Source organism: Porites lutea, chromosome 3 (assembly GCF_958299795.1).
Source record: "Porites lutea chromosome 3, jaPorLute2.1, whole genome shotgun sequence".
Classification (NCBI taxonomy): Eukaryota; Metazoa; Cnidaria; class Anthozoa; order Scleractinia; family Poritidae; genus Porites; species Porites lutea.
The window spans coordinates 11,703,718-11,728,717 of record NC_133203.1 but is presented as its reverse complement, the minus strand read 5'-3'; the positions used below and the strand labels follow the sequence as shown (position 1 = coordinate 11,728,717).

Sequence of the window (25,000 nt, the reverse complement as noted above, 5' to 3'; positions counted from 1 at the left end):
GAAGCGTCGAGGTAATCTGTTTCTGCTTCTTTTGTGTATAAAATCTCCACTGGGAATGTTCGTCCGGGAATCGTAAATATGGGAGCTTCAAAAAAATACGTCGAGAATTTTACGGCATCCAAGGTGGCCGATGTGACAATCAACTTCAAATCTGGTCGCTTTTTTACCGTTTTCTTCATTAAACCAAAAAGAACATCAGTACTTATCGTGCGTTCGTGTGCCTCGTCGAGTATAACAATCGCGTACTGATTCAAGTCAGGATCAAGCAGTGACTCCCTCAGTAACATGCCGTCTGTCATGTATTTAATCTTAGTTTCTGAGCTTGTACAGTCTTCAAATCGAATCGTGTAGCCTACTTCCTGTCCAAGGCGACAGCCGTATTCTTCAGACACTCTTTTAGCGACAGACATGGCGGCAACTCGTCGGGGTTGAGTACAAGCAAGTTTTCCAACAGAAAGAAAACCTTCCTCTGCTAGGTACTGCGTTATCTGTGTTGTTTTTCCGCTACCCGTTTCTCCAATTACAATAAGTACTTGGTTTTCATGGACAGCCTGCAATAGCAAAAAATTTGTTTACCGGACAAACTACCGACGACTAAAGCGATGAAGTGGTCGCAAGTCAGCCAAACGGACGCTTTGCGCCGATAAAATTTCGATCCTCAAAACATTGAGGTTATCTTTCCCCTGAGAAATCAGCAAGGTACAAGGTGGTAACCACCACCACCGCCGCCGCTGCCGCAGTGCTGATCAAAGTACGTTTTGCACTTATGGGTTTTTAATTGACCTACAAAACGTCGTAATAAATCCAATTCATTTCAGTACATTTGGAGGGGGGCCTATATCCGGGAGACTCTTATGTATTTCTTTGTTTACAAGTAGATGGGCCTACAACTAGGGGATCTCTAAGTCGCAGATTACGGTATTACTGATTCATTCGCGAAACAAAGTGACTAAAGTAAGTAGTGCATTACGTTGAGGAAAGCTGCCTTTACATACCCTTAACAGCTCCTCTCGTAATTTGTATATGGGTAATCCTTGCCTCTGTTCCAGTATAGATAAATTGGTTTTCCTTCCATATGAAGCTTTGTTTCCACCAAACGTGGCACGTTTCCACTCGGGCATGTCGTCATTTGCCAATCCGACTCCCCGTAAATCTTGAGCGAATATTGGCTTATTTCCATCCACTGTGAAAAAAAAGCCAAATGAAAGGACGCCACAGAAAGGCGACGCAGCATCAATTAACTACAAGCGGTGGTCAACCAATAGGTAAATCATAATTTCAGAGTGACATAAACCGATAAAGACACTGCTGATCAAAGTCAAATTTAGATTTTATGAAAACAATACATTATTTCCGTCATTCTTGTATTAGTGCCACTGCAATTCGAATAACCAGTAATATAACCAGTGAGAAAAATCGGCGTGCAAGTTTCATTTCCTAAGTTGTTTACTAACAAAAACAACAACAATGACAACATACAATTAACGAAAAAAGGTTCTTACAATCTGGAACAGGATCAACCCAGAGTTTGCCAAGGTCTTTAGGTATACTATCTGCCTGTGCCTCTCGCTGAGCTTGTTTCAGTTCTCTTCTTTCTTTGGCTAGAGCGCTCTGAGTCATTGCGGCCCGTTGCAAGGAGCCATCAGGGTTCTGAAAAATGTACATCAAAAAGAACTTTGGTCAAGACATAGAGGAAACATTGTAGCCAACAAACCGACATCAATGTAGTTGTACCATATAAAAATCCAAAAAGAGTTAAGGGAGCCTACAAAATAATGACATAAGAAGCTCTGTGGGAAAGATCAACTATGTACGATACAGTACACAAATTCTCTGTTTTCCCTTAGAGAGAGTCGTTTCATATCTTGTTTTGGAGCTCCGTTTTCAGAGCTCCTCGTATTCTTTTCTTTATAATTTATTCATTTAACATCATTCAACATAACATTACAATAAACTTTACAGCAACAGGGCGAAAAAAGGGGGGCAAAACAGTAAAAAAACAAACTAACAAACAAAAAGCGAAATACAAAAGTTCAACAGATTAACAGCAACTGGAAGAACAAATAGAAAAATAACAATAGCACGCGTTTGCTAAATCACTATAAATCAACAATAATCAGAAGCTCCTAGTATGGCAAAAGATGACCGAGGATAGTTAATTTTAATCCAGTTCAGCTCAGTTTGACCCACAATTAGGACACTATTCACATAATTACGACCAACTTGCTGTAAAGCTTTTTATCATCACACGAATTGAATAAAGGTATATTTTTTCTCGGTGCTTATTTGAGAAGCCTTTGCCGTTATGGCATTCACAAACCAAAAAAGGAGACACAGTTACCCTAACAAGAACCTGTTGGCTGATAAGATGTCAAATAACATCTATCTTTGCACAAAACGCCAAAACTCAAACTAACCGGCTTAAAGGAACTAATCCGTGTTTGGTGGTGAACAGGAGCGTAGCCAAAAACGTTACTCTCACTGGACATTTTAGCTTGAAATCCTCAAACAACGAATCTAAGATCATGACCAGTTAGCTTAGTTTATTAACTGTTTCTGTTCTCCTACCTTTACAATTTTCACTGGACTCATGGCTACACTAAGTTTAGTTTGCCCTCGTAAAAACAGTGGCTCCTCGTCAACTATTTCAATTTCGATATCTTCATCTGTGAGATAAAACCAGTCAAAATAAATAAACAAATAAATAAAAATAACGAAATTAATGTTGTATTAATCTCGGCGATAATAAGGACATTCGTTGGTTGACCGGCCGTAGCTTGTCATAAATGCTAGTCACAAGGTTCATACAACAGGTTGCTTTGATAGTATCAAGGTGAGAGCAATGCGTTAGACAATATTAAGGAAGGGCAATACAAGAGGCATTTGCTATCTAAGCAACTAATTACGTCCCTGTACTTTGTCAGCTTGCCACCGGTATATGAAGTTTATGATTGACCGTTTCATACTGGATCACAGAGCCTCCTTCCTGCCTCTTTCACACGGTACACAAACCTATGAGACCACAGTAATTGGCTCATCGCTGTTGTGGCACCCCTGTCTATTAAGCATTTATTTATTATTTATTGTTTAGTAATAGGCGAAGCTAATAAAATAGAAAATAAAATAAAAATAAAATGATTGTCACGGAGAGCGCTGGACTTGTAATTCGGCGGCCCCGAGTTCAAGTCTAGCCCTGGACTTGTTCTCGGTAGTCCCGAGTTCAAATTGTCGGCCACGCTTGTAAAATAGCCAATTGATTCGCAATCTACAGTTGGGATTTTTAACCACTTTATCAGTGTTATGTTCCATTTAAATTATTTGTTCATTATCCCTGAAAAGCCCCAGAAGTGGAGAGGATAGTTAAAGTATTATTATTAGTATTAGTATTTTGCCCCAGGACTCACCTGTCTTTTGTGACAACCGTATTACTGAAATACTTCTTTCAGTACAAAATGGGCCTTAATAACGTTGGGCAGCTATTGACTGAATGCCCATAGTTCTTTCAAAAGATTTTAGAATGAATACCTTAAGACTGCCCTCTACTACTGACAAACCGGCTAATTAAAGGCTAGTCAACGTTTCTGTGCCAATTCATAGTACTCTTACTTGCCTGAGTCATCATCTTTGGGAAGGATACCCGTTTCTTCATCAAAATCAGGGTAGTCCGCCTTGTCTAACACACCAGCTGAAATTAGCTAAAATACCATCCAAACAAGTAAGCAGTGCCAGTTACTAGGAGGATTAATCACAAATCTTTAGTCCCTCCGTTTTGTGGCCGTGTACCTAACAGTGACTATCATGGTATCTAGACCCAGAGTGTTTGAAGTGGGTGTTTGGGACACTCCACCAAGGCAAAATCGGGTAAGTTAGGAAACAAACCTTCCTAACAAACTAAAACTATTTTTTAAAACAATAAACCATACTTTCTAGAACAGCACGAGCATTGACGGTGTTCAACCCCTCTTCCTTCATAAAAACTGCTCCCATACTTAGAAAACTTGTAACAATGGGAGTTTGAAGAAAACCACAAAACATATTTAACAAAGGTCCTCTAAATCTTCATGAACACGCCCTTCTGAAAAAAAAAAAAAAAACGGATGACTGAAAAGACTTGACTTTTGCTGCCTTCCTACGATGCTCAATCCCAAAGTGCCTGTTGTAGGAAGGTTAGTCTCACCTGTTTTATTTCCCACTTCTCTGGAGAAGTTATCCTTTGAACTTTGCGTCTACTGCTTGGCTCATCTTCTTCATATACTGGTACAACAGGAATACCTGCAGGTCTTACGAAAATTACAGGACACCAACAACATGTCAATGTGGTTTACTATGACAAATGATAAAAGAGTAAAAAAAGAGTTGCCAAAGACAAGAGTTGCATTAGGCATCGTTGCTCCCATAGCAAAAACATAGAACAATTGCCGATACTTGCATTGTTCTTGTATTTACAAGCAGAAGTCTTTCAAGAATTTATACATCCGAACTTGTCAAAGCTTTTGACCTTGGTTCTTAACACTTGTGTTATGGTGTTAATGACGTCAGTTTACAAATGTGATTTTTTCCTTTGTTGGATGAAAATCTAAACAGTTGATTACAGGACAAAGGAGGAAATACGAATTCAAAACCCTTTTACTTCAATGCCGATGTTCCTTTTCTGAGGGATGATTTCAACTCAGGTGAATTGACGCTACTGAGTAGGAACATTCAACCCAGCGGCATTCAACACTCACAAAAAAAAATCCCCTAATACGGGTTCAAACAAAGTTTAAAAGGAGAGGTTGCATTGTACAGGAGTGGTACCTGTCGGGGTTTCTTGTCATCTCACTAATTTCACCTCCAACTGGTTGCCTTGATCTAGTAGGATTCAAGTCTTCCCCAGTTTCTTGATCTACATCCTATAAAACCCAATACAGACCAGGTAAAGGACTTGGATCCATTTATATATTTTTTATGTTTCTGATGTTGACAGTAAGTACTTGGAAAGTAATTCTTGTTTTTATTCTTTCCTTCTTTGAATTTATAGACAAAGTTTGGATCTTCAGTGAAAATATTTATCACGGAGTTACCAAATAATGGGACAGCTTGTCTTACTATGACAATTAGTAAAGTGCCGGTGTGGTGCTGAAATCAAGCCAAAATGTACCTAAGGTCACAGTTTTCAAATAGGCCTTATCACGGTTTTGGCAAGTAGGCAACTGCGTGAGGAATTACAGTGTTTGTGTGAGAATCTAATGTCGAATAATTTCCGTAAAACGGCTGTTCTGAATAAATATGTATTGTAAACTAAAGCTTCACTCCTAACGATTCTACTGAAAAAATTTGAGGTCGTTACAAGCAGCTACATACGCGAGAACCACTTTTTAAAATTTCCTATACATTTGCCTGTAAAAATTTCCTGGGAAAAATTGCAGACAAATATATGGAAAATCTAAAGCAAGCGTCTGGAGAAATTTAAGCGCAGTAACGGCCCCCAAAATTTGATAGTAAAATCCTTTGCTGTGTAGCTTTAGTTTACAGTTCATATTTTTTCAGAACAGCCGTTTTACGGAAATTATTCGACATCAGATTCCACTGTAATTTCATTATAGAAGACAAGTGTTTCCTCATGAAAAAAAAAAGGGTTCTACCATTAACCAGGAGAGTTTGCTTCCCAGTTGTATTCTAGTAGTTAACAATTAACCGTTTTACATAACATTTTTAAAACGTTGCAGTTCGCTTTTTCAACGACCTTACGGAAAAGTACCCTGGGTCATTGTTCATTTATACCTGAAAACACCAAAACAACTTGCTTCACTATGCATAGTTTTTATGTAGTTAGGCTTCCCGTTTGGTGCATAAAATTATCGGGCGCTGGAGTCATTCTTCGCTCTCACAAGTTTCATAATCATTTACTCTGTCTTTTACCTCTACCGGTTTTGTACCCTCTAACTGTTTTCCCCAAGAGCAAGCACTCTTCATCCTTTAATTCAAAACATGGGCAATCTGTATAGTCGAAGACAGAGATATGAAATATGCGAGGCGCAAAACATCGGATGTAAGAGGTTGAATGGCTCTCGGCGTGATGTCACTTTTTTCCACTATGCTAGAACCGATCGCGTCAGCTAGTTTCCTATCCAATCTTTCTATTATCTATGTTATAACCTCGTGAATAGATTCACGAGTTAAAAAAAGGGAAATAGCAGGTATCGAACCCAGTCCCAGGGCTGCGAAGGTTACGCGTTATTGCAGGTACGAGAAAAATAGAAATGACCTTACCATCATTCATTCATTCTTATGCAGACAAAAGAATAGAGCGTTACTGGCTATAAGCCAGTAAGCGCAAATAATAAAATACTCAAGCGCCTTTAAAAGAGTGATGTCAAAGCGAAGATCTCAGTTTCAAGTCTCAAATGGGACTATTCTTTCCTAACAAAAGGATGCAGTCTTAACACCACATGGACCAATGATAGTCTAGCAATTGCCCCTTCTTAATTTAGAGAAGCTGGTTCCTTTAAATATCTGAGATACGGTGTACATCTAAAGCAAATTCAAAGTGTTTTGTTTTACCTTTATACTTAAGCTGATCTTGCTGCCAGTCATTGAAAGAACTTTGACAACTACTTTTTCCCCTCTCTGAACAACATCACTCACGTTAGCCACTCGCCCTTCGCGTCGAAGCTGTACACACAAAAACAAGGATGATTAAAAGACATTGTAAAAGCCAGTTTACATTCCTTGCCCCAATTTTAGCATGTAGTATAATGTATGTCAGATAACCTAGCCCTTTCAACCAACCATGCAGGCTACAGATAATCCGCCCCCTTCCCCCAAATAGAACATGCCCTCCTCCCCCCTTACAATAAACAAGAACGCTCTAAAAGCGTTTAAGTCTCGCTTGCTTGGAAATAGATAAGAAGTGAGGAGGCGATTTATTCTACACGAAACAGGATTTCCTTGCTAAAAGTTTTTCCCTTCCTTGACGATGATTGAGTCGCGTTTTAATAAACGAAAAACGAGAGAAATTACATCATTGCAAAAGAGAAAAAATAGTCCTTTGGGAGGACATGAGCTTACTGGCAACGAATAGTCTGTACCAAGAAAGGGCAATGGCGGATACCTATGGTACGAAGCAGGGCGGACAAAGGTTGGGCGGTGAAACGAGCGCTCCGCTCTTCATTTAATGTGTGATGCGGAGTAGGACTGGCACGAGCGCTCTTTCCGCGCTTCCGGTGCGCTTGAAGGCCGGCGAAATTTCCCTTTTTGCGAACCGGAAATCCTATTTTCTTTCTGTAATTTCAGGCTACAATGTTAAATAGATAAATTCGTTTCATAATATTATCAATAAACAGTTTCATATGTTTGTGTCTGTACGTCTATAAGTTAAACTTGTTGGTCGTATAATGCCAAAATTTGAGTTTAATTTGAAAGTGTTGAATACCTCCTCCTTCCACTAAATATCACCTAATCGTCTTTCGCCGTTTCGTTTGCAAAAGCTTAACACTTCTTAACCTCAATTTTTACATATGTTAAAGGGGGATAAATTTTATATAACATAACAAAAAATTAGATTGATATATATTGATATAGTGGCGTTGTACTTCTTCAAACTTTGCTTCTCGGGTGCAACGCGCTATGGCGATTCGCACAATGCGTTGCAAATCCGGCAACCTCATGTAAACAAAATTTATTGAGGTTAGTTGTAAGGTTTTTTATCCGTTTTTCTCTCTAAAACAAAACAATGTAAACAGTAAAAACTGAGGGGAAACTAATTTTAAGTTTCGAAGAAACAGAAAGACGTATGAGATGTTTTTTTTCAAAATTAAAAAGAAGGATGATGGTGATTGAAATTAGCATAATTTCACCTTGCACGAGCTGCACGCATTCAATAAAATACACGTCATCTAGTTATGAAACACGATCTGCTGTCTTTCAGTTTTGCCATGGATGACATGGATGAGATTTTCCTTCGTGTTTAGACAGTACTTAGCTGTTTTTGTTTTGGAATAACATCGACATTGGCGAGTAGCAGAACGAAAATATAATTCAGTAGTAGAGTCATGGAAGTAATAAAAGAAACCCTTTGAAAGAGATGTTTGTCTACTCCAATTCAACTAACCCTCCCTAAAAAAATAGCAACATTTGCCTCTCGGAGACAGCGTACCAGCAAAAAGGAACGAGGAAGAAGTGCAAGAAAACAAATCAAGCTGCCATAATTCGGCGACAGCGGCAGTGTTTCATGTACAAACCACATCGCAAGCCCTGACCGAAGTCGAAAACAAGCGACATTTCTAAGCAGAGTCCCAGTCCACTGCATCACACCTTTTTGCTCGGACGCGCTCGTTTCACCGCCCTACCTTTATCCGCCCTGGTACGAAGCACAACCGTTTAACGTGCTACGAGGACAATTACTTAATAGTTTGTATCACTCAGTGTACGTTGCTTTTTCAACACGTTCGTTTTCTATTGCCAATATGTGTGCCGTGCGTTATCTGTGGACAACGTATGTACCGAAACAAGAGACAACGAACCGAATTTCCATTAAAAACCACGTGCTTGCAAAACAAAATCGTTCTTCAAGGCAGTCACGTTGTGTAGAGACGGCTAAATTGCACGTGCACTGGAGCACGTAAGGTTGGTTCGGCGGCCACAGTTAAACTTCTACTGAAATTCTCGAATTGAGTTTGGCTAGATTAATTTCTTTGCTATTTCTGTCCATTCGTAATTGCTTTATGTGTTGGTTGAGTTCTACTAGTAATGGATATTTTTTAATCGCTTGTAGTATTTAACGTTGAAAGTCACAATGTGGGAAATGCAAACACGAATCTGTCGTTTTTACTACGTAAACATTACAATTAAAATGTCACAAATTCGCATAAATTCAAAACATTTCATCTTTATAACGGTAAAATGGTAATTTCGGTACGACAATTGCGGGATTAATCTTGGACAGAAATTACACAGGCAAAACAATAGTCCCAATCCTCACGACCGCAAACTGAAATAACGGAGCATATTAAAACATCCCTAAGAACGATCAGGAACAAATTCTTCCTTGTCAGAACAACGCTTTATAAAACAAAGCATGATAGCAGGTATCGAACACAGTTCCTTCCCCTCCGAAGGTTAAGCTTTACCGCACGTACGGGAACAATAGAACATGGGGCGTTATTTGAATCATCGCCGAAAATAAACCGCATGCTCATCACGAGACTCACTTGCATACAATGAAAGTCGTGGCGGTTCTTATCCCAAGTTTCCACGGTCTTCGCTAAGAACTCCTGGGACTATGCGTCCCTTCTTAGGAAAAAGAAAAAGGAAATGAAAAGCCTCCATTTCTAGAGTTTCGCTCTGCTAGATACCTCGTAGCTCAGCATCAGGGGTGAACTGAACGATTCGTATTCAAATAAAAATAAACCTACTTTCATGCACTTCCTTTCCCTCCTGGCAAACCCGATTGGAAATTATCAGCATTTCTTTAACTTACCTGTGAAATATGGACCAAACCCTCGTGTCGACCTCTCAAGCCTTCTAGCTGCACAAAGCATCCAAACTGCATAATAGTAGTCACCTTCCCATTATAGATCTGAAAACAACAGCTACTGTTTATAGGCATTATTACTTACACATCTGCTTCAAATGTAAATAGCGGTAGGTCACTTTCAATTCCTTGTTGTTATTTAGCAGCAATTGGCATTGACAGGAGTATAGAAACACACATTTGTCATCTCAAACTATAAATCTGTATTGGTGTGTGTTGATAATGCCTCATATAGAAGATAATACTTATAGCTATCACATAAAAGATGAAAAAAACAATTCACCCATGAACCATCATAACTACAGATCCACGCCCCTTTAATCGTTTGTAATGTCATTGGTTGGAGGTTTACCTGAAAATTCCAATGAAAATCTTGTTCCACAACCCATAATATTAATATGCCCTAGTTTTCCCAATTTCAGGAGCAAATGGTTTCACAATTTGAGGTCATTTTCCATACTGGGATTAACAGATGTCGGACACATACCTGATTGACTACTGGAGTGATGGGTGGGGCTTTCTCTACATGGCTTGTACCATGACGTTTTTTTTCTCTTGTATGATCTCTTCCTCTGCTTCGTGACCTGCTTCTACTTCGCCGCCTTTAGTTCAAGAAATGTAAAATACAGTTAGAGAAAACTGCTAGCCTTGTTAGCTGTCTTGGTTTGGAATCTGAGCCGCATACATTCAAAAATTGTGCGTATAAAATAATATGTCATATTACAAGTTGCCAATTGTGCAATGGAGGCTTTTGAGTGATACACTGTGATAAAATTCATTCATGTCTAGATTTTTCAAGTTCCATTTTACTGAAAGACAATGTCTTAATACCACCAAAGACAAGTTACGAGTGCAAAATATAGTGTATCTTAAAAAATCGAATCGGATTACTGCTTCACCTCACTACTGACAACTTTGGTAAGCCTTATCTCAAGTTTATAATAATTAATTATTTAATTTATTCACTTCTGTAGCGCAACTGCAACCAAAATGTGCTTTACATTCAATTTTTAAAAGAAAACTTTATAAAAGTATAAAATTAGTAAAAAATAAAATTACAGTCAATGATGTTTACACACACAAATAGACTATATGAATTAAATAGTTAAAATCTAAAATTACATAGTAAGTTCCATTCAGTAAAAATAGTGATAAGGTACCATCAAATTCCGTGCAGGATATTAACTGATTGAGTAGCCGATCAGAGAAACAGAAAAACACTATCCACTGTTTTAGTATATACTAAATAGATTTAGCCATGGCTAAAAGCGAAGCTCTGGTTAATAATACGCGTAAACAAAAAAAAGTAAATCGTGTAACTCTAAACGGGGACGACAATGAGAATGGCTTCAAGACTAATAGATCTAATTAGCAAAAAAACAAATTGCACGTGTAACACGCTTTTTTGTCTTTCCCTTGCCGTTGGTTTGCACGACTACAACGCTGTTTTGTACGACTAAAACGTCAAACTTCATAGCTACTCATTATTTTTATAGAGGAATTGTCGTATTTCACCTTGCTGGCCGCTAGCATTTGTCATTTTCTCAGCGCCGCTTTGAATTTCCATGTTTTTCTTCCTACGAAATTCGTCTCCTATGTTTTCAATAACTCGCTCTAGCTCTTTCTCTGTTGTCCACGTTAGTGTAAACATAAAAAATATCGCCGAAAAAGACACGACTTTGTTGTTGTTTTTTCTTTCTAAAAGTCCGAGCGGCCATGTGATTTCCTTCCAAATAAAACCTTGAATTGCATTTGGGTTGCCATACCTGTTGATTGAGTTATTATACATTGGTATGCCTGTGGTGCGGACGGACGGTCGCTCGCTCGCTCGGTGTACGGTCACGTGATTACCAAATTTTCTCGGATGGGTAGATTACCACATTTCCTTAGCTATAGGGATCCGTCCACGCGCAACAGTATATAATCGCTGACCGTAAGGTTTCTCACTTCCTACTGTAATTTATCGACGGTACTTTTTATATCGCATTCGACGATTTGTTTCTGAATTGATTTAGTACGCGTGTAAGCGACGACCGGAAATACGCTGCGGTCGCAGGCTATACGCGTGTATAATTACACGAAAATTCAAGAAAAACAAGACGCTGTGGGAGCGTATCTTTGGGCGTCAATGTGCTACGCGTGTGTGAAGTGTTTTTATGTGTATTATGGACGTGTGAGTAGTGCCCTGCAGTAGCGTAGTATATTTTAAGGGTTGGTGGAGATGCGTGAAGTGGAAGGCGTGGAGTTATATTGGACGTGAATTGGTAAGATAATGGCTGTAGTTTGTAAATCAGTGAAACTTGTTTTTCGTAGAATTTAATATGAAGCAACAAAATATAATTATTTTGGGAGATAAAAGTGATTTTAGGTGCTGCAGTTCGGTAGTTGAGGAAATGCTAATTTGGTTATGAAGGGATAGTATGAAATGAAGTGCTGGTTATGAACAGTCTTACCATAGTTAATTGAGTAGAATGGTTATGAAACCCGTCAGACTCCTTTGTTATATGTTTTTGTGGACCTGAAAGTGCACAACGTTCAAAAGAATTCCTATCATTTTGATTGTATTGACCAATAAAAACGTTGCATTAATATATTCCGTAACAATTTGCCAACAGAAAACAAAGGATTGTGCACTTTCAGGGTGCTTCCAACATAAACTGCAGCACTGTTGTTTTTATCATTGATGTTTGCCGCCTTTCATAACCAGTCTCCTCTAATAACTATGGTCTTACCAATAGACGAAAACATACTTATACTTATTTTAAACGTTGTTAGGCTTTCCGTTTAGGATTGTTTATCGTTTATTTTTGATAATATTTGTGTGGAGAGGGCATGGATAAGGCCAAAAGTTCATTTAATATAGAGAAGGGGGTATGAAAATGTTGAGGGTGGGGGAGGGTCTGAAATTTTGTGCGTGTGCACGGGGGCTTTAAAAAATCGGTGAGGTCAAGGAGAGGGCGTAAAATCTGGCTATAGAACTTAGGGCCTCATTACATGATGGCTTGCTTTGCAGAGATCCCGGCACCTTAGTTAAACGCAACAAAAATCAACTTTGCGATTATATGACAACCGAGCCAGCGCGGTTAGCTGGGATCCCAGTATTGTGATGCCGCGATCCCGAGTGGAAATTTTCCAAGTAATCACGCCTGCCGGGCAGCCCGAAGAACGAACCAAGCGAGGAACAGGACAGCAGGTAACACACTGTTCATGCGCATTGCTTCCCCGGATCATGTGATCAGGCCCTTACTGTGAGTTTTATTGTAACGCAGTTTGCACGTGAAAGCTTTGGAATTTGCCGCTTTCGTAGTTCGTGTATGAGAGAATACGACTTAATCTAATCAACCAAAGGGTTTTAAAAATAGAACGCGGTTTGCACGAGAAGATGTTGGACTCTGCCCCTTTTACGGTTCGACCGTGAAAGAATGCAACTTGTTTACGAGGTCATTTTACTCAATAAGATTTTAAGAAATCACCTCCTTTCTGAAAATATGCAATGAAATTATGCATCATTAAATGTTTCCCCTAATTATCTCATGCACGAGATCATGGAATTTTGCGTGACATCTTCGTTGGCGCTCGACAACTGAGAGCAAAAAATATTATCAAACTCTTGGCAATAAGCGAGACCATTTACACCGTTTGCTGCGAGGACGATTACTGTCCAAAGGGAAAATTTAAATTATTTTAAAATAGTTTCATTCAGTGTAACTTGTTTTTCCAGAAAGTGTGTTTTGTATTGCCGATTTGTTTGCCGTGCGTTATCTGTGGGTCCTATATAACGAACATAAATGCTGTGTTGTGACACAGCACGCCGCAGACATTCGCGTCGCTTGGCTTGTTTATGTTCGCACGTATTGCGTGCCTATTGCAACTTTGAATCAAAACAAGCGAATTTGGGCGACGCCGAAATAATTAGATCTTTGCCAGAGACAAAAAACGTGATGAGAACATGGCGCTTCATTTCAATCATCGCCGAAAATAAACCACATGCTCATCACTAGACTCATTTGCATACAATGAAAGTTTACAACACTCACCATCGAAATTTTGCTAATTAAGATTCTCCTTATTTTTTTCGACCACTGACGTGTTCACTTGTTCCAAAGTAATCAACGCTTTCAAGCGATAGAATTCGTGGACCGGCCCGTTCCGGAAAAGCTCATAATTTAATCTTTCCTAAGCTTTTTTCGCAAAACATGCGTTGCTTTGGGCACGCAACGTTTCTTATTCCCAGTTTCCACGGTCGCCGCTAGGAACGCCTGGGACCACAACCAATCTAAACCTATTGCTTTTTTGCCGTTCTCGTTGCCGTCACCGTCGTCGTTGCTTAAGCTCCCTAATAAGACAGGACGGCAACCTGTAAAGAAGCGAATTGCAATAATCGAGGAGGCTAGTAATGAACGCATGTATCAATTTCTCCGTTATCTCCTGAGTTAAAATCTTCGTTATTCGTTAACAATGTTCATTAACTGATAATAAATGAATGCAGAAATGAAATGCCGGGCATGCTTACTTCAGTCAACTCTCTCTTACTAGACAACTTCATAAAATGCAACGAGTTAATAGGGTATACTGGTCACCGAAGCCGGGGGATTGAGAAGGGCTATTCGTAAGGATTCAACTATAACTAAAAGACCATTGGGTAATTCCCGAAAAAATCCACATCCCCACGACGGAAGGCATGCTGGAAAATCCTACCGGAGGGGGGCGCAAAAGCTATGGAAATCCTGATGTGAGAGGAGGCTCAAGCAGTTTTGGAATTCCAAGTGGAAGGGGGGGGGGGGGGGGGTCAAAGAAACGTGCCTTCCGTCGTGAAGGTGTGGATTTTTTCTTGACAAATGCAGTCATTAATCAGTGATACCTTGGTTCTCGATCTTTACCCCTGTCTCGGCGCCGGTCTTTTTCTCTTTTGGGGCTTTGAGACTGTGACCTAGCTCTTCCTCTGTCACCAAAAAAACAACAAGCATTTACCAAGAAAGAAATATACATTTAGGCGGAAGCAAACAGGTCTCTGACCATGGAGTTTCTCTTATAATTCCAAGATGCGCAGACATGTCTGAGTTATGTTCCACCAAGTGCTAGTGGAAAGTTCAAAGTTACCATTCATTGTTTTTTCTGTCAACTTCAAGCAAGGCAAACCAGTCCGACTGAATCTGAATGACCACATGATGAGCAAGTTGAGAATTGAATAGCTGAAAGTGGACTAAATTGCATGTAGCTTAACTTACATTACAACCGCGATTCTTTTAGCTTTATTTATATTTTTTTTCGGTACTATCCATAACCTATTTGCCCATAGTTGCATTAATTTTTGTACAAGTTTATTTCTTCCCCATTAATATTATTATGTGGAGCGTTTGTTTCCGCGACCTTAATTTCCATTATTTTGACCCAAAATTTCGATACACTTTTGACACTCTTCACACCTGAGAAAGAGGAGTATTCTACCAGGGTGGAGATTCGCCAGTATGCTAAACAGAAATACTGTCTTGCTAAGGCCTTGTTCGCACTGCAACAAACATGGCGAAAAAATTGAAAGTTTTGTAATTACCAATTTTTTGTTCTTGCAACACTGTTCCCCCCCAACCCACACAATTTTTCGTGTAACCAGAAAAGTCAATTAAAAGAACTTTTATTGGCCAAGGATTTTGTCGCCTGACAAAAAATTTCAGGCCTCCAAATCTACTCGAAGACATCTTTAAAGTTTGGAGACGCTTGAAAATACTTTTGGCGGGGGGGAAAGCGACACATGGGGAGTCTTTACTATTTACATTCTGCGTAAAGGAGTGCTGTCACAGTGCAGACAACAAAGAGGAAAATAACAGTGCTTCACCTTTTATCTTTTCTGGATTCTCTTTCTCTGCTTTTGCTTCTACTGTGCCTCCTTCTTTGTTTAATTCTTGTCGTACTGAAAATTAATATAACTTTGAATCAAATAACAGTTTCTGACAGATGCCAGCGATTTTGCTTCTGGGATGTGCGCGTGATGCGGTTCCAGTCGAGACCCACAAATTGGCCCTTGCTCACCATAGAGTCTCCAGTAGCTCAAGTGGTTAGAGCATCCGACTAGACCACGGAGGATCGTGGGTTCAAATCCCATCTGGGACTCGGATTTTTTTCCGAGTCCTCCTCATAATTAATATCATGTTGTTGTTGTTTCATCTTTAATATACTTTTCTTTTATTCCTGGGTATAATATCTTGGGTATGATAATGGAAAACACAATTTAAGGAAAAATTTAGCCACAACATGCACCTTATACTAGTTAATACAGTCACAAGAGTATATGTAGCAAAAACGTACAAAACAATAATAAACAATGCACTGCCATTTATTACCTGCTGTTTTCAGACGAAGAGTGCTTTGCTTTGGTCATGAGAGCCTCCAACTAAGAAAATATATAATATTGATAATTATTACTATTGAAAGGCTTGGGGTAAAAAGGGAATAGGTAGCAAATTTTGCTTGAAATAAAATGTAGCTATAATAACAACATTTGTGCGTGTGATCTTTATTAAATTAACAGCATTTTGTACATTGCATAGTCGACATTCCAACTTCTTTTGACTGTGAACTGGTTTCAGTGCTTTTATCTCCAGAGACTTTCAGCAAACTCAGCTTAGAATCGAAGTTTTGCATTGCTTTGTTTGGAGCACTTTCTTTTAAAATAACCTGTTGCTAAACGCTGTTTCGTAATCCAATACTAGTCCAATCATAAGAAACTTCTCCACACAGAATGTTTAGTTTGCCAGTTCAATTTTTCACTCTACGAACAAATATTACGTGACATCATCACTTTTCAGTGACGTCGGTCCTCCCAGCAAAGTAAAAACAAAATCTGGATAAACTTTTTATTATTTTTGCGAAAGTTCAGTGATTTTTGAGCAAGTTCTTAATGCCAGCAAAATTCACTAATTGGGCTTTTGCACAAGCCTTTCAATATTATAATCAAAGCTTCAAATTTAGAAGAATTGGAAACATAATGGCAACCAGAAAAAAAACAAAAAACAAAAACAAAAAAAACAAAGGCAGTTCACAAATCATAGAACAGAAAGAAAAAACTGTAGGATAATAGAATAATTGACCAGTTTTTAATCCAGTTTATGGGGTCAGGATATCAGATGAACCACTGAGTGTAACACTCGCCTCATCAAGGGCAGATGATGCAATTTTCTCGTCATTTTCCACAACCTGTACAACAAAAAAATAACACTACTTAAGCTTAAATATACAGTAACCAGAAACGCTTTAGGCCTTGTCCACATAATTCCATTTAAATTTTGTAAATGCATACAAACTTGCAGATCAGTCACTTGTGTTTAAGATCGGTTCAGATGTTTTGCTTCATAGCTAACGGGTACATAAAACTACCTTGGTAAATGACCCTTTCTTGGTAGTTTGGCGGTCACTAAAGAACTTTGGTGAAAGGCGTTTGGTTTACTAGGAGCTAGGCCACCAATGAAGTCAAATTAAATCCTGTGCACACATCTCTAACGATTAAAGTGTTTTTTAAATAATGATTACTGTTGCCTAATGGTTCCTCCTGGGGGTACATGTACTCTATGAATTAGTGGATGAGGTCACAGCCCTGAGACCCTGGGGCGAGAGGGAGGAGAAGGAGTGCCTGTAGCCTCCTGCCCTGCATGCATGTCAAAAAATTTGGTTCTCATCATCATTATTACCATGCTCCCTGTGTGAGCGTGCACGGTTGTGTGTAAGGCCTAAGATTTCACTGTAACAATCGTTTGTTACAGTGTTTGAAAAACAACAGAACCAAGTTTTTCTTTCTACTTTGACTATCAGTGATTAACAAAATTTGCAGGTAACAAATGTATTATTGTAATGTAATTTGACTCATAACTTGGTCTTTATCCTGTTGTCTTCCGACTTTGCCTTTCTGGCTTACCTTCCGTCACCTTATTGACCTCTTAAATGACGTTATTCAGCAATGTATTATCATGCGAGAAAAGTGTATAGCTGCTCTTAATTGGGAAATGAACTGACCACTGTATGAAGCATACAGCTGTGAAGTAACCTTTGAGACTGTAACTGGGATTGGCCAATAAACACACACACAGCATTTCTCTTAATAACATACCATTTTTTTTCCAGGAATTTTTAACAGTACCAAATCTCGGGATACCGAACCAAAAAATAATTGTTTTCAATGCAGTCTGAATTCCTACGGCTTGCACTATGTATATTTTAATTAAAAATTAATTATCTTACAGAATCTGGCTTCCTGGCATTTTTAACTTATAGTGGTTATTCAGGAAGTCAGTACCCCTTTATTTGATTCATAAGCTAACAACCTGTCACTGAATTAACTTTAATTTCTTGTTATGGCTACAATAAATTGTTTTTCCCATAATCTCATATTATGTGATGTGTATTAACAGTGATGTGCACATTGAACAATTACAACTATAAATCATTCTACTGTGAACTGGTTTAAGAATTCTTTGCCTGTAGCTCTAGAGAGTTAGGCTAATATTTCATTGTTTCATTGTGTGCGCTCAGCCTGGCAGTTGTAAGACATTTAATATATAAATTTAGCCAGGGCTAAAAGCGAAGCTCCCATTGATAAATTCAGTTACAATTTAAATACAACAATAAACTTGTAATCCACAAATCAGTTAACTTAAGGGCACATTCATGTGACTTTTGAGGGAAAGGCTAAGTTATTTTAGAGTGAAACATCTTACATCGAGCTGATAGCCTTATATGTACACCAAAAAAATAGCAAACATCTTCGATCACATTCAAGAGCCATAATGGCTCTTGATCACAGTAGATTAGCCCTCGAAAACAAATTCTTAGAAAACAAATCAGGCCGAAGACAGGTTTATTTTACAAATTTTTGCCCACAAATCTGGGAGTGTATAAACCAACCTTTTATACTTTTTATACATCACATCTGAGGTGAAACAGTGCTATTTATCATACAGACCTCGGACAGAATGCGGTATTTCATAATTTTTCAAGACAAATTGCACTTAGTCAATATTCAGGACGATCAATCGTGCGTTTTTAGCGAAACCGTTCAAAAAACTTCGAAAATCACCCACACGGTTAGCCGGTTCTCATTCCTAGTTCGAGCTGTCAGTGTGGTCGAGTGTTTGAATAAACATTTAATAGAGTTACGCTTCAACATAATGACGAATTTATTATTACTATTTTTTGTTATTTAATGGTTTCAGTTATAACGATGTGTAATCTTATAAAGCGTTTGATACGCGCGACATTTTTGAGTACTCCTGCAATCGATGTTCATGAACGACGAAAACAAACGGGACGTACAAGCGATTAAAATTGCAAGAGAGACTACTAACAATCAATAAAAGAAATATAATTTGGTGAAACATTTACGGAGACAACAATTTTCATTCACGAAGACAGGTATTAAAGTGTCTCCAAAAATCTGAGTCTTCACGCAATATGCATGACAAAGGAACCGGAAATCGAATTTTCCTCAAACTTTCTCTAGGCATTCTAAGAAACTTTCCTGACTTATCAAAAGCGAAACGCATAGTAACACGTTCTTAATCAGAGGCTGCAGTTTTCAAATTAAAGTTATATAAGTAAAGAAAATGAGTTCTGCCTTAACAATACTCCGCACACACATTTAGAAATAACTGAAAGGTTTGGTACAGTGGAACCTCACTCTACGGACACCCGGATATAAGAGACAGTCTCGAGTGTCCCGACAAAATGTTCATATATTTTCTCTAAAAATGAACCGCCCAATACGGACACCGGTTAATACGGACAAGGGGGGATTTGTGTTTCCCAAGTCACATTAACTCTCATAACAGTAAACCCCGCTTAACAGTTCTTTTTTGTAATTTTTCCATGTTAATCGGTTGCTCAATCGAACAATTTAGGGCAACTAGCAGTACTGTTTTTCTTCTTTTTCCAGAGCTGCCATCATTTCGGCTGACCAAAAGTCGCGCAACATATCTACATATCCTCTGCTGAGAAATAAAACTGGTTTGCAATTCCTTGGTATTTGTTGTATTTGTCCTTGTTGCTCGTTGTACAAAATCAAGGGAATTCTGGGTTAAAAGAGTGTGCACTAAAAGTACAATATACAGTCTACCTTGCATGTCTTGCATATTGCCTTTCTTCTTGTCCCCAAAACCCCCGCCCCCTTCTTCCGCCCCCGCCGTTGGATTTGAAACCCCCTTGTGCATAGCCTACCCGCAGACGTCCTTTGGGGTTCGTTTGTCACGTATTCACTTCTCCCCAAGAAATGAATACGTGACAAACGAACCCCAAAGGACGTCTGCGGGGAGGCTACCTTGTGCAAGAATTGCTCCAAACTCCTTATCGTTTTTTTTTATGTCGACGGATTTTAAACGTCATCAGTGGTAGGAAACGCAAAGATAGCTGAAGACAGTGGGAAGACTCAACTAGTTATAGTGACATATACTATTATACCTTTTAACTGATCTATTTAATAATTATTCCTTGAGCCCGAATGGGCTCTTGAGTCAATAGCCCATGACGCCGAAGGCCGAATCGGCTATTGACTCAGAGGCCATGAGGGCGAGAGGAACAATTGTTTTAGTAAAATCCAACTAGTTGGTCAAAAATATCGAGAATAAAAAAATTTTAGCTAGTTAAAAGCTAGACTTTAATCCTTTTTTGCCGCCAAAAAACTCGCGCTTTTCGCTACTAGGGAGCTATAACATATAGCCTAGTAGTAGCTCAACCAATCAGAACGCAGCATTGATAACAGACCACTGGTCGGATTTTACTAATTCTAATAGTCATGGTCCTGCTAGGCACATTTCAGTTTGACATTAAGTTTTCCCTGACCGGACAGTGAAACGTCAGGGACGGCGGAGCTTATTTTGAATTTTGATGGCGTTAGCCAACACGTTGCACGAGTTCAAAGACCACTGAAGGAGCGAGTTTCTCTAGAGGGGTCTGCCAGGAAATTTTGACAATTTGAGATAAACCTGGGGTACTCCTGAGAATTCTTGGTGGGAGTGTGCCGCCCGGTTCTTCAAATCTTGACCCGTTTGCAAACCTGGCCTCTAGATCAATACCCGTTTTCAGACCTGCCCTCTAAAGTCATCATTCGGCTTAGATTAGAACGCCAACAAAAAATTTCTTAAAATCCACTTCGTATTTGGTTATTTCTTTCCTATTCGTTTGGAATTGAAACAATAAATACGTACATACACCGTCAGAAGTCGATTCCACGAAAACTCTATAAACGCAATTCCAGACCGAACCTAATTCTGTTAGTTTTCTGCACAGAAACTTAAATTTTCGCCACTCAATCCAAGCTCATTACACGGTCGGCAACGGGAAGATAGTCATGTCATGGACTTTTCTGGTGTTCTGGGTCAGCCCGCCCTTTATACAACACAACGACAATTTGAAGAGGAAACTAGGCATGAGCCGAGCCATCCCAGTAAAGTGCAGGAAAACGAAAAGTAAACTGCCGATTTTCCCTGGATTCACACAAGGAAAATTAGGAATTTGCAGGATGTATTCAGAGGTGGGAAAACAGATGGAGAATACCGAATTTTCTAGGATTTGCCGTTTTGTAAAATTATTGGTAAATGAGGGTCTTTTGCCGTGAAGAATGGTTGTAAATTGCGCCAAAGTAATTCAATTATTCAGAAGCTCATCTACAAATGTAAACATATGTATTTACATTTTGTTGATGCCAGTCTCAATCCAATCCCAATTTTAAGAGACTTTTTGTTTATGCCAGTCCAAAATCCAACTTTTCTCAGTTTGGAGGCATCTTCTGACAGAACCTTTGTTGTTTCTCCTTTTAAAATCCCGTGATGACAATCTTGAAGATGAGATATACCATTTTCACTGGTGTTCTGTATTTGCATAATGGCTTCGTACAGTCAAAACAAAGATTTGGTGAATTCCTTTCCTCCACATTGTTAAACCCAAAGAAAACGGAATATAAAGCTGAAGATATCAATGCGGAACTCGCTCACCCGTTTATTCGACGTCCAGTGACGGTGTCAAAGGTCGGTGCGTGACGTGTAGGAAATCACTGTCGCGATATCCTGCATGGAATCACGGTCCTGAATAAAACCATTGCCAAATTGCCGTTAACTTTAAAAATAACATAGAAGCAGTGACTTTTGTGTATTACCAAGCTAAATTTTCACTTGCACTTATAATTTTAGACTCATTTTATCCAAAAGTAATACGATTTTTGTACGGTACTTTCTCACAGTTTCAATATGGCGGTCATCGAAAAATCTTGCAAATTACCAAACTTCGGGGAGGTCGTATCGAAAACCTGAAAACGATCCCAAACAAATGAAAAGGAAACATAAAACATCTATCCTTAAACTGTAGCGAAAGCATATTCTTCGGATTTATTTTGGCCAACCGACCGGGTTTTTAGGCAGGTCTTTTATGTCACTTTAGAGCCATTCAGAAAAGGCAATGAAGTGCTTCCAGCGAAACACTCTCCACGGGTCGTATAAAGTAAATCATCTGTCAATATACACAATATTTAATTCACCAAGGGGCAAGCTATTTCTTCATTGTAAGAAATCATTTATAGGCTTTATCCCGCTAACTTGAAAGAGTCACGAATATAGTGAAATTTCGGTCCATCAAAGAGGTCATTTTGGTTCAAAATGGACCCAACCGATTTTATTTAATTCCCCTTTTAAACGCAAAAATCAGACCAAACTAACCCTCTTTTGTTAACTACGCTACAATACTCTATCAATGTAAAAAGTATCACCGAAAACGAATTTTGAGCTGTGTCCGCGATTTTGGGATTATCTCCGATTCTTACTGACATTGACTCATAATTACTCCGGCTCACCATCCGAGATTCAGTTCCTGAAAGCTATCAAGGAAGGTCACAGTTGCTTGAGACTTTTAACCCCTCTTACGCATTAAGCAAGGTGAAAAACGAAAACAATGCCATTCGCAATCGGATTACCGAATTTTGACAAGCGACGCATTTCTCAATCAAAAACCCAATAAACAAACCAGCCACCAATAACAGAAGACTCTTGATAGCAGCTGTATTTCATTTTGTACATCCAGTGGAAAAATACAGTTAAAAACATCACAAGTTGACACAAAACTCTGTCAGCTTCAGCTGTCAAAGTAAACAACTTTCAAGATGCTGCATAAATTTTCCGCATAAGCTCACCTGTCGAATTTTGACCAATCAGAGCATAAAAATTGGACGTAGAGCGTGACGCGTGACCATGGTAAGAAAAGGTCTTCCCCGCCTGTATTTTTAAAAAACTGGCTGAATTTTCACGTCCGAGGTCAGTTTGAAATCAAAATCTCAATAGTGCGGGCCCATAGTGACATAAACACAACATATTTCATATGAATCATTGGAAAAGATAAACTTGAGCCTGCTATCATTTGAAACTAGTAATTTGTCAGCGGATAACTTCAAAAAATACTCGACCTCGATGAGTCGACACTTGAGCCCGCGGTGCGGTAAGGTGATACTGATCAGCGGATACCCTGTTCTGACAGCTGTCAATTGATCAGAACATTGATGTGCAATATTAGGTTGCACGCTCCCAAACTAGCTAGAAAGTGTGAGAGTAAACATTGGTTTCCCTGTGGTGCGGACGGACGGACGCTCGCTCGCTCGGTGTACGGTCACATGATTACCAGATTTTCTGGGATGGGTAGATTTCCTTAGGTATGGGGCTCCGCCCACGCGTGGAGCTCCGCTATAAGTCTAGAGACCTTTAAGTATAAGTGCTTCTAGAAGAAACTAAAAATTTTTTCCTTTTCATTGTTGGTGAGAGTTCCTCTGAGAACTTGAGGTAACAAATCTCTTTGAGAAGGAACCACGTCGTTTTAAAAGGCTTGTCTTGAGACAGAACTGCTCAACACTGCTTGACGATGACTTGTGGCCCATTTGCCGAGTGTTTTCTTTTGCTTTCAATGTTGAAATCTGGAATTTCAGTCACGTTTTGAGTCTTATTCTTTTTGTCAAACAAAACAAAATGTACCCTGTGTTACCCCTGTGCTTAGTGAATAGGTAATCTATGCACTGGAAATGTTTTTTCTCGTTCTAAGAACAAGAATTCTCTTTTACAGCAGCATTCAGTCTCGTTTACTTGGAGACTAGATCGAGAAATGAGGAGGCGATTAATTCTTCACGAAACAGGATTTACTCGCTGAGGGTTTTTTACTTCCTACTTTATCGACGTCGATACTTTTTATTTGTTTCTGAATCGCGTGTTAGCGATGACTGGAAATACGTCTACCGCAGGCTATACGCGTGCATAAATACACAAAAATTCAAGGGCCCCGATTCCAGAGTAATTACATCAGAGATCAAAAAAGCCGGAGATGCCAGAGATCATTTCACGTCATTTTGATCCTCGCCGAAAATAAATCGCATACTCATCACAAAACCATTTGCATACAAAGTTTACAACACCCAACCATCGCAGTTTTGCTAATTTAGATTCTTATTTTTTTTCGACCACCCAGTAGTATTCCCTTGTTCCAAAGTAATCAACGCTTTCAAGCGATAGAATTCGTGAACCGACATGTTTCGGAAAAGCTCTAAATTTAATCTTTCCTATGCTTTCTTCGCAAAACATGCGTGGCTTCGATCACACAACGATTCTTAGACCCACTTTCCACGGTCTCCGCAAGGAACGCCTGGCACAATGAGCCCCCTTTTGTGTCCTAAATACGACGAAAACGCGTTGCAGATTACGCAAGCCAGACTAATAATACTCACATCACGTTTTTCTTTTGTTTCATCTGGAATACAAAGACCAGGGAATGCTGTCCTTTTCTTCTCCCGTGAAGAAAGATTGTTTTCTTTGTCATCTTCAATAGAGGTACCTGTGAGTGAAAACAAAAGTATTTGATCCTGAAGTGTAAAACTCTATTCCAAAGCAGGAGTTCTTTGGAGAACCAATCACAATTCACCTAATATGGAATCTTTCATAAGAGAGACAGTCAAACAAGTACTTGAGTGTGATTTCCTACCCTCCCCTCCCCACATCTCGTGATATAATCTCAATCGAACTTCAACTTACAGGTTTGTCTCTTATAATTTCCCTATTCTATCATATGACTGCAGGAGACAGGAGATCCCATGAGACTTAAAGCCATCCACAACAGGCAACAGTATATTCATAAAAGATAACTTCACTTTATCACAATATAAATCATGGGGTGTTTACAACAATGTACTAACAATAACACTGTAAAATTGTAGTTGTCTTGTAACTCTGAGTGCATCAACAATAAAATAGCAATGGTTCTCACTAAATCTGCCCCCGCCTTAGATATGACGCTCATTTTAAAATAAGTCTTCTTACATTCATAATGTAATCTCTTTATTTCTATGCTCTTAGTCACACAAAAATTTAGTCTTTCACAATGAAAAGGATGTCTCAAGGTTTTACTTACAGTGGCATGCCTATGAATTAGCTGGTAAAGGTTTTTAACTACTCCATGTAGTTAAGAGTGTGCACCACTATAAAT

At 39.0% G+C, this 25,000-nt stretch overlaps 1 protein-coding gene across 6 annotated transcripts in view; it reads right to left on the bottom strand.

The window, feature by feature from the left end:
- Positions 1-25,000, bottom strand: part of LOC140930480 (ATP-dependent RNA helicase DHX8-like) — a 74,095-nt gene that overhangs the window by 21,224 nt on the left and 27,871 nt on the right. For 3 of the 6 annotated variants that reach the window (XM_073380180.1, XM_073380185.1, XM_073380182.1), the window contains 15 exons: positions 24,246-24,352; positions 16,661-16,705; positions 15,853-15,902; positions 15,348-15,422; positions 14,376-14,456; positions 10,002-10,116; positions 9,461-9,559; positions 6,544-6,654; positions 4,798-4,892; positions 4,178-4,280; positions 3,611-3,695; positions 2,569-2,666; positions 1,503-1,650; positions 996-1,183; positions 1-551 (listed from right to left, as the gene is read on the bottom strand). The exon at positions 1-551 is cut by the window's left edge and continues 65 nt beyond it. In XM_073380180.1, coding sequence (XP_073236281.1) covers positions 1-551; positions 996-1,183; positions 1,503-1,650; positions 2,569-2,666; positions 3,611-3,695; positions 4,178-4,280; positions 4,798-4,892; positions 6,544-6,654; positions 9,461-9,559; positions 10,002-10,116; positions 14,376-14,456; positions 15,348-15,422; positions 15,853-15,902; positions 16,661-16,705; positions 24,246-24,352 — 1,951 coding nt within the window. The remainder of the gene's footprint in view (positions 552-995; positions 1,184-1,502; positions 1,651-2,568; positions 2,667-3,610; positions 3,696-4,177; positions 4,281-4,797; positions 4,893-6,543; positions 6,655-9,460; positions 9,560-10,001; positions 10,117-14,375; positions 14,457-15,347; positions 15,423-15,852; positions 15,903-16,660; positions 16,706-24,245; positions 24,353-25,000) is intronic. The other 3 variants (XM_073380184.1, XM_073380183.1, XM_073380181.1) reach the window with 2 other exon arrangements.